This window comes from Anopheles coluzzii, chromosome 2 (genome assembly GCF_943734685.1).
Source record: "Anopheles coluzzii chromosome 2, AcolN3, whole genome shotgun sequence".
In the NCBI taxonomy this organism is placed as follows: domain Eukaryota; kingdom Metazoa; phylum Arthropoda; class Insecta; order Diptera; family Culicidae; genus Anopheles; species Anopheles coluzzii.
The window spans coordinates 83,241,041-83,256,590 of record NC_064670.1 but is presented as its reverse complement, the minus strand read 5'-3'; the positions used below and the strand labels follow the sequence as shown (position 1 = coordinate 83,256,590).

The window sequence follows — 15,550 nt, the reverse complement described above, 5'->3', positions numbered from 1 at the left end:
CCGTCGGAGAATTATTGGACACGCATGACATAATAGGCATAAAACACACAATCTAATACACAGGAACAGCACAACACGCATACCAGTGAAAGGAAGAATAGTGCCCGTTGTGTATACGTGCAAAGTTGTATTGTTTAAATGCTCGAAATGGACTCGGACGCATTCATAAACAACTCACAGTGAAAGAAAACATAAAATATAGTAAAGAAGAAAACTTTGTTTTGAGAACGAGTTTAATAACCGAAGATTTTTTATAAAAAAATAAAGAAAAAATCGAACCGATCATACGATTGGAAATTGTGGAATAGCAGCACATAACTAATCGTACACCTAGCGCTAACGTAAAACAGGAGCAAGTTGTGAAAACGGGAAGAATCAATTACATTTAGCACTTACCTTTGCTGGCACCGTCCGGTCCTCTCAGGATCGTGCACTCTTCAATGGTTCCGAACGCGTTAAACAACTGTCTTACATCCTCTTCAGTTTGCTGCTTGCTAAGCATGCCAACGAAAAGCTTTCGATCTAAAGTGTGATGCAATGCAAAAACACCGTAACACAAATGTTTGTTATTGTTTGTAAGTAGTTGTTTTGCAGACCGAATTGATGGTTGTTGTTTGTTTTTGCGTGCATTTCAACGAATGAGCATGATGATTATGATAGTGGTGGTTGTGGTGGTGGTGGTGGTTGGTTATGTTGGTTTTGTTTGATTTGTTGATGGAGTTAATTATTTTGATCATTTTTGAATTGGTGTTTTTATTCGTCAATTTCCAATTGATGAAGTCGAAATGGGCGAGTTTGTTGATTGATACCACCACACATTTACCACACAACACACGCCAGGTACGGGAATGGTACGATTTTTGTTTTGTATTGGTTTGTTTGTTTTGGTTTTTGCATGAAGAGCGAACAATGGGTTTGACATAAAAAAGAAAAGAGAAAAAGAAGAAAAAAGTAAATTAATAATTTTGCATCATGAACAATTAGCTGACAGTTGTGTGTTGAAGTGTTGGGGTGCTCATGTGTTTTTTTATTGTTAGGGCATTTGGAAAGGTGGTTAAATTCAATGATACAAAATAATAAACACATTAAGTAAATAGTTTGGCTCAATAGTTTACGGATAATGTTGCTGGCATAAAAGTGATAGTGAAATAAAAAAAAGAAAACTGTTCAGAAGTAGGATGAAAAAGGCTCAAGGGATAAAGCTGCTTTATATTATTTAGTTACGGGAGAATTGTAAGGATATAAAGGTACATAATATAACGTGTAAGTTGAATAGGGTGCCAGCAGTACAACTTTGGAGTAACATGTGATTAACAACAGCATACATTTATCTATAAATGATGGATTCAAAATGGTGTTATCAAAATAATATTCTTTGAATTACGCTTTGGGTAATCAAAACCAAGGAAATAGATTTTAAAGTGTTAAACAGTTAAATATGTGAAGCTAAATATCAGGCTTCGGATTAAACAGATAATTTTAAAGCTAAAATACTGCCTGATAAATAATTAAATGTGCTACCACCATTTTATTGCTTTGATAAAACGAACAACGATTCACAAGAAGAATGAAACTACACCGTGTGAATGCAAATGAACACAAACATTCACAGAGAAAATAAATAAAAAAACAGTATAAATTATGAAACTAAACGTTAACATATCCCTCATTTGATTCCAGTAACAAAATATAGTATATTCTGATTCTATATCGTGTCATAGACAATTGTCAATAATTCAAGTAATTAAATTTTGTTTTATGTTCATCACAGGTATCATTCAAGTAATAAAACTCAACTGTTGTTTCCCCGAAAGTAGAATATATTAAACTTGCTCGTTTTCTTAAAGCTTACAATAGGATGAAGCAGTACTCTAGAAATGTTACTTAGTGTAATTGCACAAAACCCTGAGCTTTTCAAATAAAAACTGTTCAAAGTTTTCTTCTCTCTAAGATAAGCTTTACTTTGTTTGAGCCCTTTTGCACATTTGCGCACACCGATCTGAAGGAATCTTTTGAAAAGGAGGAAAGAAATGAATTAATCAATTTCCACTAACAATGACGAAGTGCCTCCTCGAGAATAAGGGCAGCAGACAGCTCTGTCGATCACAATATGAAACAAAGGATCATAAAGAAGCTTTCACACCACCAGTGATGGTTGGGGATAAGTATGCCCAAAATGTCCAAATGTCTCTTTCTTCTTCACGGTCCAAGCACAGGGTATGCTGAAGGTGACCCGGGGGAAAGTGCAATTGTTTATTGTACATTTGGCTAGAGGCAGCTACACCAGCGCTACTTTCCTATGCTAATGAAAAAATATTTCGTCCCTTCCTGCTTATTACAGCCGTCGTACCTTGTCTCCTGTGCCGGTAAGCTCTGTTCCGTGCCAGACCATGAACAGCTTCCCTTTAACGCTGGCGTCGGGTTTCTTTGTCCTCGAGCTCGGGAATGCAAAAAACAAACCCTGACAGAATTTTAAACGAAGCATCTTAGCCAAGCAGGACGCCGAGCACCGAGCACCGGAAGTAAACATCTTTCCTTAACCGAAAGAAAACTACCTCCGATCGATTGAGCACGGTGCACAACCGCCCGTGGTTTCTTCATGCAGGGTGAAGCGGACGTGATGAGTTTTGCTAACGATGTTTTCGCAAACTATTAGTTGAATCATGGTGCACTTCCTTCTCGAGAAGCTTCACCATGGCAGAAGACGGTGCTATAGTGCCGGCAAGGCGTTGTATCGTGAGAGGAAGGTTTTTGGGGCTACCGACGTGCATTTGCCGATCACACCGCACAGACGGAGGATGAACAGATTTGTTTCGCCATCCGCTTTTCGGGTTTGGGCTTCAAAGTGCATTAAACGATGCACCCGAGCGGAAGAGGAAATGCTATCCATCCGTTCGCTTCCGATGGACGAGGGTTGAATATTATGCCCTGGCTTCCTCTTCCTATCCCATTCACACTGCCTCGACGGACGAAGTCGAGAAGTGGAAAACAGCAGCCCCAAGTTGTATGATCCATTGTTGCTGTATTGAATTGGTCTACCGGTTCTGATGGAAGATATCGACACAGATTGAACGTACATCATTGCATGCAAACGTCTTTTTTCGTTGGCTTTTCGGAAGATGCCACAAAGGCACAGCTTTGTCTGTGGAATTTGGCTCCTTCTTTTTCTTCTGTCAAGGGACGATACCGAAACGCTATTTAAAAGAAACGGGATTGGAAGTCTATAGCTGTACGTCAATTGGATAAGTTCGAACGTCTCGTCTTACGGACAATGAATCATCGAAGGAAGTAAAATTTGCCAAGACAAACCGATTAGCATCGCAACCAATACGTCACTGTACTTATTTTGATCGCCTCTTCTCCGCTTTTGCGATGAGAGGTTTCGCATACCAATGAAACACGTAAGCCACACGGAACAAAAAACTTTATCCTCCGGATGGTGAAAGATTGGGTTTTGGGAAAAATTATCCACTCACTTTTCCAGGGCGCTTTGCTTCGTTTTCGGCTTGTGGTTTACGGTCACTTGCTACCGTGGGATTATATTACCGTTAGATATAATTCGGATCATTATACGTTATTTATGAGATTCGATGGGTATCCTTTTCAGCATTTCTAATCTTGTTAATTACACCGCATAAGCGTACAAGCATTTTGGGGCAGACAGATTGCCGTGGCACGTAGATTGGCCATAAAGACTCGTTCTAAATAGTCGGGCCAGTAGGTCCCGATCGATTGTCACCGACTGAGCATGGCGGTATAAGCGTCCCAACAGAAAGATTTTCCTTTTCGGTTCGTTCTACGTAACGATACCGTGGCGGATAGAATTCATTTGTAAATTTTCTCGATTAATTCTGATAAATCAACATTCGGTGAACATGAAACTTGCCACTTGGAGTCTCGCTGCTGAAGGGACCGTTTAGCCGACACAAGGTGACAGTCACCCCGCCATTAGTGACATTAACAAAGTTCGACTGCCAAGGGTAATGAGGCGATAGATAAAATTAATGAGCTTCTTGGGTATTTTGCTTTGTTTCCTGCATGGTCTGGCACGGTACTACGGTTAGCACTGTGGACGAAAGTTTCAACTACCATCATTCAAAGCCACCAAAAGCAACCACAGACGAGTGGCAATTAGGGGGAATAAAATTTCCCATGATTTAGTGAGTGAGTATTATTTAGGAACTTGCTTTGCGCTAACGTAGCAATAATCAGTCAGTCAACAATTGCATGAAAATAGTGTTCAACGGTAGTTCAGCGATTCCATGAGAAGTATAAATATACTGCTTACCAGAATTATTACTGAAACATTTTCAAATTGCTGGAGTGTTGAATAATTTTGTTCATCAAGAACAGTTTTCTTTGTATGCAATGAAGGTGAAATTTTCATCAAAAATATAATCGGCATTGAGTTTTACGGAATTACATTGTAAACAAATTTACAAGTGAAGTTATCTTTATAGTATGCACAATACTGCGAAAGATAAATCGAAAAGGAATTGAAAGCGCTCATACAGGCAGAGTATAAAAAAAAACGAGTAAGGCTGGAATGGTCCTTGATAACATTATTTATGTCTTGACGGTTTCCTGTGAAGGCAAGGACACGTTTATTTTTGGAATCGTTCGTACTTGTACCACAAAGATCCTTCTTGGTGCAAAAGCCTAGAAAGGATTCACTGCGAAGTGCTTCACAGTCCCGAAGGATCCCGTACGCTTTTTCTTTGTGTTTTTCTCATTATAGCATCCAGCTTTTGTCTACTCCGACCGTGTCTTCCTTCTTTAAGCTATACCACACCGTTGCTTTGACCCAAGACGCAAAACGGCACCGGAATCTCCAGTGACCGGAACTGCAGGATATTACGGCTCACAGCGTGTGATCAAAGTATTTATTTTCCACCGCCAGCAATTAAGAATGTTTTCTTTTGGGCGAGGTGACCGAAATAGAATGTCCACCGCTAGGGTTCAAGCTTCATTCATTCGGTGGCACATGACAGGGAAATGGCCAAAGACGAAAAAAGGAAGGAAAATGGCAAGACTTGGATTGGAAGACAAATGAAGAATACACGATATGATTAATTTTCTTTCACTTCGGAAAGAAGATTGTGCAAGTAAGAAGTCGACACTGTTAGCCCACCAGGACAGCTATCCACCATTCCTGGCGGGTGTATTACAAGGCTTAAAGGATGAAGCACGCCTGAGCTGGACCATCTTCCCCGAACCCTACCGCAAGGATGTGTTAATTCATTAGTTCGGTTTGCTCTTCCAACAATGGCAAAGGAGGATCACATTGGCGAAGCTGCCAAGACCAAGCAGTCTGGCTGCTATCGAAAAGGATAATGAATTAATATAACGACAGTGTCTGGCGCTTCCATTTTGGCATTTGAGCGCAGAAGGGGTAGTATGTTTCGGCGAGTCGATGAATAGACTTACACATTCACTTGAATCTGTGTGGCTAGAACAGCAAACAAATTTTGTTAGTGGGGCACTGTAAAATAGTAATTGGTAAATGTTTTGCTTGAAACGCTACTGCATTGTTTCAATACTATCATTTCCTTTCCTGTTGAGGTAAATTTACTTAATAATACTTAACACACACACAACCAACAACCAAATGATCAAACAATGGAATGATTCAATGAGGTATTGGTGACTTGGAGATGGTTCTGTGGATTGAATTTGGTTCATTTTTCAAGCATTTGGGCCGAATGGTTTCTATTTTGTTTGTTGACCATACCTCACTGAGCATACAAACAGTCAAAGACACGCACACACACACATAGAAAAGTACAGAATGTTATCACAGTGGTGAGTTAGAAAGTTACACCATAGATCATGACACATATATACTAATATAATGATAAATGAACAACATCAAAAATATACGCACCAACGCCGGTTCGCGATCTTGAGTGACATGAAAAAAACGCTTTTGTTCACGAAGAGAGCTTCCTAAGAAAGCGACTTATCTACCTGAATGCGTTTCGTCTGGAGAACGAACATAGTTCTCTAAGTGGAGTGATAGTGACACGATTTCTTCAAAATAGCAAACTACTGTATAATTACGGATATCCTATGAGAATGCATAAATCACGACACTTTAAGGGTTACGACACAACGAACAAACAGAGCAAAATAGGAATCAATGCAAACAACGCAAACAAACAAGGAAGTACGATATTAAGAGCCAAATAATGCAGTTGTAGTAACAGTGGTTGTTGTAGCAGTGGTGAAGGTGTGTATTTGAACGGCGACACGCAAAGGCATGGTAGGATCGTACGGGCTAAACTGTAAGATTGGCAACACCTCGGGCGCGGCCAGAAACAGGACTGTGTGTGTGGTCGGGAAGAAACACAAGGAAGGAAGAGAGGATACAGAGCGGTCGCTACAAGCCCGAAGACTTCGGAGAAAATTGGAATGCGATACAGTGGCGATGCCGTTGAGCTGCGTAAGACTAGGGCTATGGGGCGATAGGAACTGTATGTTAGTCACGAATCATGGCGTTAAATGAATATTAAAATTTGGGGTTTGTTGTTTTTCTTCCTTTTGCTGCCCTTTCCCCTGTCGTCTAGTGGCTTTATGTGGGACATCCTGCTGGGGGAGTTCCTTCACAGCTCCCTTGGCCATGCTGGAACCATACCTTTGGACGACGTAGGGTCGTCTAAGGGTAAGCAAACTGTGCCCGAGCCATTGAATACGGAGAAAAGAGGGAGTTGTCAGAGAAGCGTGCGCGCGTGTAGACTGCGTGAACGGAAAACCAATTTCATGCTATGATGTGAAAATCCGTGTGATTTTCTTTTTCCTCCCTTGCCTGTTTCTGCTCTCCCCACTCCCAAACTGTGGCACCCCAATATAAGTTTGGCCAGTCACCCCAAAATCCCCACCGGCTACAGTGATTGTGGTTTGAAGCAGCCAACATTTGCATAGCTCGGCTACGGGCAAGCACCGTGGCATTGACCGTTTTCGTGGAGTTCGAGATTGAGCGATGTCGGCCAGGAATTGTCCGAGAATGACTCGGCACAGCTTTCTTTGCCCAGCGTGGTTTAATTTATGATCGAAGGTGACATTTTTTCCCCCATTCCCGTGGCACTCGTGGCGATCGTTTGGTGTTATCGCGTATCGCATCCCAATCTTGTCGCGTAACGGAAGTCATCGTTTAGGGCCGTGGAGGACCTTTTTGGCTTGTTTTTGTTTTTTTTTTTACATCTATCCGTATAGTTGTTACGGGAATGGAGTGGGACAGGATAATTTTGGACGTGGAGGGGACATTCACTTGACACATAGTAAAGGACATAATCTTACTTTTCAGAACTTTCACTGACGGAGATGTGCCCTCTGGTCGCCTGTCAGCATTTAATCGGTCTTAGTTGACGTTCCTATCGGAGGGATGAAATGGGAATCTTCCTCGAGGCAGTCTTCCTTTACTGTTCTGTTCCGTTCTTCGTTAAGTACTCTGTTTGTTTGTTTTGCCGTTTGTTATACTTGTTTGTTCGTTTGTTTTTTCTCCGTAACGTTGAGCACCTTGTATTTCCAGTCTTGATACTTCTCACTAAATCCGTTCTCTATCAAATAGTGTCCGTGGTATGTAAAAAAGTATTTATTTTGTGTTTTTTTTGTTTTGTTTTCCTATTTCCAGCACTTTCTCACTATCACAATTAGTATGCACTACCGAAACCAATCATTGTACTATGCAGCATTTGGAACGTAAATTCTGCCGTTATGTTTATGCAAACGCAGAGTAAGTTAAGCTCTTTCTTATGTTTTGTTATGTGTTTTTGTGTATTGTTTTATTCTTCTCGCTAAACTTTCCCCTTGGGATTATCCTAAGCTTATTGATTGTAATTGAGTGTTCGTTCTGATACGTTTCCTTAGCGTGTTTCTCTCTTTCTCTCTCTTTCTCTGTCTCACGATTCAAACGCGGGCTGAAATTGAGTTGAGTAAACTATGTGCGATGGACGATAGGAATCGGCATCGACTTCGAGTGAAAGGTGGCTGCAATTATAGAAAGTAAAAGAAAAACCAAATAAAGTAACAGTACGCAAGAGTCCTTCACACTGTTCACTACAGGAAACGTAAAACCAAACATTTATACATCTATCCAGGACAAGTGTTGTCACATTTTATCACAGTAAGAGAGCCAAAGAGTGGATCAAATAATGCTTTACGAAGAATACATGATATTTGGATTAAAGTTTGGAAGTGGTGAATGCACGGAACGATACGGTACGGTTAGCTAGAATTGCCATTAAATTAAACTTGAATTGCAAACAAGTCCTTGTTTTGTGTTCTAGAAATCATCCCAAGTAAATATGAACACGCCCTTAAATGGCAGTATTTATTCAAGGTCTTCTAATTGTACACTGATTGCACAGACTTACAGATGTTGATGTTAAACGCATATAGCTCCAGAGTGAAACATTGCAATCACAAGGTGCAAACGATTCTCTTTCATATGAAACCAAAAGTATTTTAACTCGCTTTACCGACAGACTGGCTTAAAAGCAGGAATGAAAAGCGAAGTATCAGCAGAAAAACTGCGAATAATTAAAATGCAGAAGTAAACAATTTCAATTTACATCGCAAAACTGTTTTATTGTTGCTTTCCCTCTTTTATTTTCGTTCATTTTCTCGCAAGGTGCAGCTTGCATTTAGTTATCATCACGCACGAGGGACGACGAGTACGGATTCTGTTATTTTGGCCTCAAAACACTACATCCCGTCCGTTTTCATTTTGCCCGCGCTAAGGGGTTGGGGAGGTTGCTTCCTATTTGGAGGCATTTATCGTTGCATAGAATGTGACTGAAATAGGACCAGCACGTAGAGAATAAAGAGCAAAAAAGGGCATACCACGCCACGCACAGTACGAGGCAACTAACGATGAAAACTCGTTCGGACGTGCCGTGCGAACCCGGGAGTCTAATTTTTTCATCTATCCTCCCGGTTCGTTCCGGCACGCTCATCGGTATGCTGCATTCAATCCGCGATGGGAAATGGCTTGCTGCAAGCAAAACCAAAGCAATTTTCCACAATCTTGTTCTCCCTGCGGTCAGTCTACCGGTCTGCCGGCACCAAGGGGCGGTCCTTGGGGTGCTAGAATTTTTTAAACCACCCATTCCCACCAACACTATGCGCAGCCCCGGACGGACACCCGGCAGAAGCCACAAGAAGCTAAGCCCATCCATGGCCGTTTGCCAGAGCTACTGCACCGAACCGTCTGCTGATCCGACCACAAACGTTGTTATCCTACCGAGCGGCGGCTTGGGGGAATTTGCAGCATTCCATCAGTGCTGCTCGAAAGGTAAAAGAAAGTTACAGGTGGGAGTAAAATTCAGATTTATTCCACACTTGATGCAAATAAAAGCCAAAAGCACACAGATTTGCATTTTAACCATTAATTTTCTACCTTTTAAATTGTACCATCCAGTCCAGGTATAGTGGTGCGAAATGGTGAAAAGCACATGGATTGGTATGCAGTTACGTTGCATTCTCCTTTCCGTGTCCCAGCAGTTTGCCATCACCCCAGTTCGACAGTAATTTTCTCGCATCGCTTTAGGCTTAACTTTGCACAGTGCAGCGTTGCAATTGCCGGTAAACTGACGAGCAAAAAAAAAAATGCTTTCAACGTAGGTAAACGAAATGGACACTGCATACCGAACGGGAGTAGGAGTACACGTTACTGCCATCCCTTCAACACGAGTTTTCCCACCGAGATTCCCTACCAAGCTGGAACTGGGAACTGAGTCAAGTGGTTGGGTCTCTTGAAATGCTACTCCTCACTTTTCCTTTCCACCGCTCGGTGGGTAAAGTGTTGAGTAACGAAATTTCCTTCTCCATCCACGTTGCCGGAAACCAAGGCGAAAACAGCGAAAGAAGAACAGCCACGGCCCCGCCCGGTATGTTTACGTTTCTGCATGAAAAATCGTTCGCAAAGTGTTTGCTATGCTGTCGAAATTTGGCATATTTTCACCGATGGTGATGTTGCACAGTCTCAATGCATGCTCGTTTCGAAAGGAGTGGAGAGAGAGACAGAGAGAGAGCAGGTTAGAGAGGGTTAGGTGGAAACTTGCAAGAAACAGAAGCAAGCAGTGAGTGGCACGTGTTGCCTGCTGCGTGCATCATATCATTGGTTTGTGGTGTTTGTGGATGAGGGTTTGTTTTTCTTTCAATTCATTTCCCCCTCACTGAGCAAACGGGACGGGTTGTTTTTTTTGTGTGTTTTTCTGCCCCACGCATTTGTTAGTACTTTCTTTTTGCTTCATTTTGTTTGGCCAGTTACTTTCTTCTTGATGCAGTGTTTCTACCGACGCGTACCGACCGAACTGGCTGGGAGGAAAAAGAAAGTTTTCTTTGCGAAGGAGCCAGAAATTTCCCGATGCATTAAATCAAACTATTTTATCGTCCAGTCACTCTCAGCAGTTGAGTGCAGACTGGAAGCGAAGGTGTGTCCTAGGGTGTACACTTCTGGTCGGTTGAGTGAAGCGAATGCTTGACCAAAACTTACCGAGGACAACTTGGAGCTGCCAACCAGCGAAGGAGCAACCGAACTGCTCCGGCCAAAGGCGTCCAGCGTTCAGGCTTCAATCAATCTACCTTATCAGGAACATCTGGCGAGTTTCCTGTGCTGTGTGTTGTACCGTTCGTGGGTAATGAAATGGAAAAATAAGAACTTGGTCCACTGCCCGTCCGGGGCAATCGGTAACGGGAGCGAATAAAAACAAGTTCCGCTTCGGTGGTACATAATTGATCTACTGATGGACACCGTTGATGAATGGTTACAGCAAAGCGCCTTCACCACGCAGACGGGGACCGTTGGTGTGCTGATCGGGGTTGTGCAGATGTGATTACGCATTTCTCGACTGAATGGTTTCGATGTTGATGAGCGAAAGTTCTTCCCCATTGTTGTGTGCTGTATCATTGTATCATATTGGTGTGATTAAGCTATTCAGATTCAATCGAACAGCTTGCGCTGGCAGACGCAACAATTGTTGCTAAGTAATGGGCGCACTATTCAGTCTTCTTTGTCCATTCTGAAATTAATTTTGCGCATTTTCAATAATTTGATTAGCCTGGTTACTTTTACCACTTTAGCCTGGGTACCGTTTTTCCCCCCGAGCTGGACATTACTCATTTTTGTATCGAATTCAATTACAGCATCATCCGGTCGCATCATTCCATTTGTTTGTCAGTTAGAACACAAACCCGGCGCAAAAGCGTGTGGCTGGAGTCTGGTGCAATAATAAATTACACCACTTAGTATGATTTACGGCCAGCGGGTTCATCCCGGCTCGCATCGGTCATCGTTGGCGATTTGACAGAAAAATACCACACGTTAATTTTCAAGCCTCCGGTTCCGGTTCCGCGAAACCCCTGCCCGGTACGGCATTCCGACATGACCAGCGTAACATGAACCAGTCATGTGATTGTCGAGCTCATTATTTTCCAATCAACATGGAAACAAACATGCAATAGCTACAGAATAGCGACACAAAAAAACACATCACACCATTCACTTTTTCCCCCTCCCCCCCGGCATTGTTCTATACAGTGCGCATCGTTAACACTTCCATTCTCAGCCAGATGTAAATCACGATTGCATGTTGCACAATCATTTCCTGGGTGGTGTTTTAATTTGTTAGTAAATGAAAAATTGCCCATCGCGAAACATGCGGAAAACCACGGAAACGCTCCCGCTTGGCGCGAGGGTGGGGAATCGAATGCATTTACCACGGTGCCAAAATGATTTATATTACACACACATACACAATCCACACACGCCCATTGGGATTTGAATGTTAGAACTGGATGGGCGGGGGGTGTGCGTGAGTTCATGGTTTTGTTTTATCCTGCCACGAAATTGTAATGCAATTTGGTATCTCGTGTCACTTTCCCATTAAAGCCACCGTGGCCGAAAGCTGCACCTCAACTTCAGGCAGTGAAACAAACAACCACTCACTCAATTTTCTGCTTTTGTTTTACGAAATCGAGGCTAAAACACAGCAAAAATGGGTTTGGGTGGCGGAAAAGGAACGAAAAGCAGATAAGTTCACTTCACCGTTTCTTCGCACTGCTTGTGTGTGTTTTGCCGTTTCTGAGCACACCGGGGACACTTGCCGTTCTCCCAAGCGCCCAAGCGCTCACTCGCTTGACAGGCGTTTGATTTATTCTGCAAGATAAAGTCAGCCTAAATTTCCGCCCGCTCCCACTCCTGTCCGTTCGAGCAACGGGTAGCGGGTAACTGATGGAGGCATTTTTTTCTCTCTCTCGCCTTGAGGATATTTTTCCGATTTGTGAGATTATTTGAGAATGCGTACTGAGGTCTTGCGTGCGTGCCAGGCGTGGTGGAGTGGCGGGTGAAAAAAAAGACGGTGCCAAAAAAATAAAACACCAAGGAGGAAATCATCTGTAAGAAGCAATGGAGGCTTCTATGCTTGAAAAGCGCAAACATCCTTGGCATATTAGAGGCGTATGATAAACAGGAACAGGGTGATGGGAAGGTAGCATCGCGAACCAGTGGCTGAAGGTTACGGCAAACAAGGACTGCGTTTGGAAATTTATGAACATTTAAATTTATTCACCGCGTGTACGCAGTTTTTGGGTGATCTCTTTCGCATAAGCATAACTTTTCCCCTCATCGTACGCCTAAGTGGTAGCGTGTGTGTGTCGGTGTATCTGTGCGTGGGTACAACATGGTGCCAACAGTTGCCGACCGAATCTTCAACAATTCGGCACATCTCGCACAGCTTGTGTGTGTGTATTTGTGGGCTTGTGGCAGCTGAGCATCCGAGGGTCGACCTTTTACCACGGCAGGGAATTTAACGCTGTGCGAATGTGTATTTATGTGTTTCGTCGAAAACGATTAGAAGAAAACGCATAAATCTAAATATGATTCCACCGTGAGCTACCACGGGCTGGGCCCAGGTTTTTGCGGGGTTACAGTTTGACCGGCGTGCCAGATAGCACAGCGCAGCCGCTCGGGCACGGTGGACGGGGGAAAAGATTCGTTGCCGTGATAAGAAACCCCTGCCAAAAGGGAAAACATGTTTTTTCCCACATCTCAACAGACCAACAGCGGCTAACAGCGGCTCAAATATCCTAACTCACAGTTGCACTCTCTCACGCATAAATAACTGTCCATACTTTTCGCTTGCGTAAACAAATCGTATCCTTCGCACGGCCGACGACGGTGGGGGTGTTCCACGGCAAGGCGTTGTCTAATGGCCATAGTGTGTGAAATGTGTGTATCTGTGCGCTCGTTTTGAAACACATTTGGAGTGTGGAAAGAAGTGGGGACTACTTTTACGGAGGCTGGCGCTGGGTGAAAAATGTGTTGTTTTTCTTGCACATCGAGGTTCAATGAGTATCGATCCAGAAGAAGCGCAAAAAGCAAAACATCGTTTCCATGAGCGGCTTGCGAAAAGACGCTTTTAATGGATGTACTGGTTGCTCAAGATTCATCCAAGTTTGGAATCGTTTTCTAAATGAACCAGAGCGTCTTTACGAAAAGCAGTCAGATCTTTGGGATTATTTCACCTCATTCTCCTAAAGGTGAGTGAAAATCATATCAAATGACAAACCATGGAATGTGACACTTTTAAGCACATCCTTCCTACCACAAGCCTTCTCGACCGAACGACCGAGTGGAAATCGTTGTTTTGCAGTGGATAAACTTTGTCACGCCTCGGTTCAACCCATTCGCGACACGGGCAAAGGAACGGTGCCAATGGAGGCGCCTGCTCCTGCTTCACCATAATGACACATAATAATGACACTCTAAGTTGTGCCGTTGGTCGTCGCTACGCTCGTGGGTAGCCATGGTCGGTCGGGAGTGTGTAAACCCAGGGAGAAAGCTACACCTCCCTTCCAGCCATGGAGGGAAAATGAAAAGTCATTAACGCTTTGTTTCTAGCTTTTGTTGAGCGAAAATATCTGATAACAAGTTTGTCGTCGTACTTTGGAGCATTTGCTGTTTCTGCTGAGGGTCGTAGAGGACAAGAGTTAGCACCGGTGTCACCCGGGGGCTCGCTTAAGATGCTACCGAGCCCGGTGCGGATGTTGTGCTTTAGACACTAAATTTGAAGCGCAGCAGCAGCAGCAGCAACAGTGCTGGAGGGCGTCCAAGAATTGTCTGAAGACGCTTGGCATGAACTTTGGTGGATCGTTGTTGCTTAAAAGATCATTTCCGTATCTCCCTGCAGGCGAAAACGACGAATAGTAGTCGGTCATGTTTCATGCCTTTCGACTTGTGCACGGTGTTCGGACCTTTGGTTGCCTTAAAGGCATCGAGCGAAAAATGAACAACAAGAAGAAACCCAATTGCAAAATACACCTTGCCGCAGAAGGGATAGTTCGGCACGGTATAGTTGGCTGGAAATAAAATGGTCTCAAGAAACTGTAACCAAAGTGTATGATTCTGGCGGAAGCTTCCCCTTAGAGCGGTATTGTTTGCCGGTGTCGTATCGTAGGATGTAATCACAAGCACTAGTGCCTTCAAATTTGATGACGAAGATTCAGCCTCTCTTTATTCGGCACTGTGAAGCAAACTGTAAAGAAGGAATCAGTTTCGTGGACAAACTTAGACCACCGAAAAGTGTCCCACCTGGAGCAGGATCAGATTACACAGGCGTTTGGGGATGGCTTTGCGGTTTGCCTGCTGGGAGGAACGTAGCGATATGATGAGTTATCCCAATTATTTTGACCGTGTTGGCTAAAATCCGTTGAGAAATTGCAGCAAACATATCATCAATATCCTCCATGCGATACGATTAAAAGCCACATCACAAACTAAACCCTGCCTAACGTTCACCGCGCCCCAAAAACATTCCTCCGCGTATCGGTGTCATTACGCTTAGGCTGCTCAGCGTCGGATTAGGCGTCGACCTAGTAAGGGCGAATCTTTTGCTGAACGTCCCACAGTTCTTCCCTCATTAAAGATCATATTTATCATTTCGTTCACCGAAATTCGAAGCCTATCCCTTCACCTTCACCGCTAACATACCAGCCCGTAAGCCGCATTTCGTGCTCGGAAAGTTAAGAGATAAGTGGTTGCGATTCTCATTAGTCTTGCCCAAAAAGGGAAGTTACTCCGGCGACTAGTCAGAAAATGACATTCCTGCCAGTGACGACCAGGTATACCTGGTCGCCGGAGGGCGTCAGCGTTTTTCGACCTGAACCCGTGCGCTGGCCTTTAGGTGTAACGCGAAACGCAACACACACACACACCCCGGAGCCGTGCCCCCTTTGCACTACCCCTCGGTACGGTTTGGTCGTCGGTGAGATAGGAAAATGATTTATCGTAGCGTATAAATCTTCGGCTGTATATTTATTTATTCTATTATTTATGAGCGCGGTAACGGCTTTAGGAGCAATGACATGGCCCCGGACGCGAAACATACCACCGGAATCAATGTTTTCCTGGCGACGGTACGAGTAATCGGATACGCATTTTGGGCCGCAGGTTGCTGCGCCAGGACAGGACACGCTGAAGGAAATTCAATATTTGTTAAGGGGTTTGCAGCTGATTACCTTTGAAATCGATATTTTAGCCAAGGTGCGAAAC

General features: G+C 43.5%; 1 protein-coding gene across 16 annotated transcripts in view; it reads right to left on the bottom strand.

The window, feature by feature from the left end:
* Positions 1–15,550, bottom strand: part of LOC120951204 (CUGBP Elav-like family member 4) — a 321,851-nt gene that overhangs the window by 75,109 nt on the left and 231,192 nt on the right. For 6 of the 16 annotated variants that reach the window (XM_040369776.2, XM_040369772.2, XM_040369771.2 and 3 more), the window contains exon 4: positions 397–522. The exons of 9 other annotated variants lie outside the window; for them this stretch is intronic. In XM_040369776.2, coding sequence (XP_040225710.1) covers positions 397–522 — 126 coding nt within the window. Of the gene's footprint in view, positions 1–396; positions 523–7,296; positions 7,940–15,550 lie in introns of those variants that run through there. One more of the 16 variants, XM_040369780.2, reaches the window with a different exon arrangement.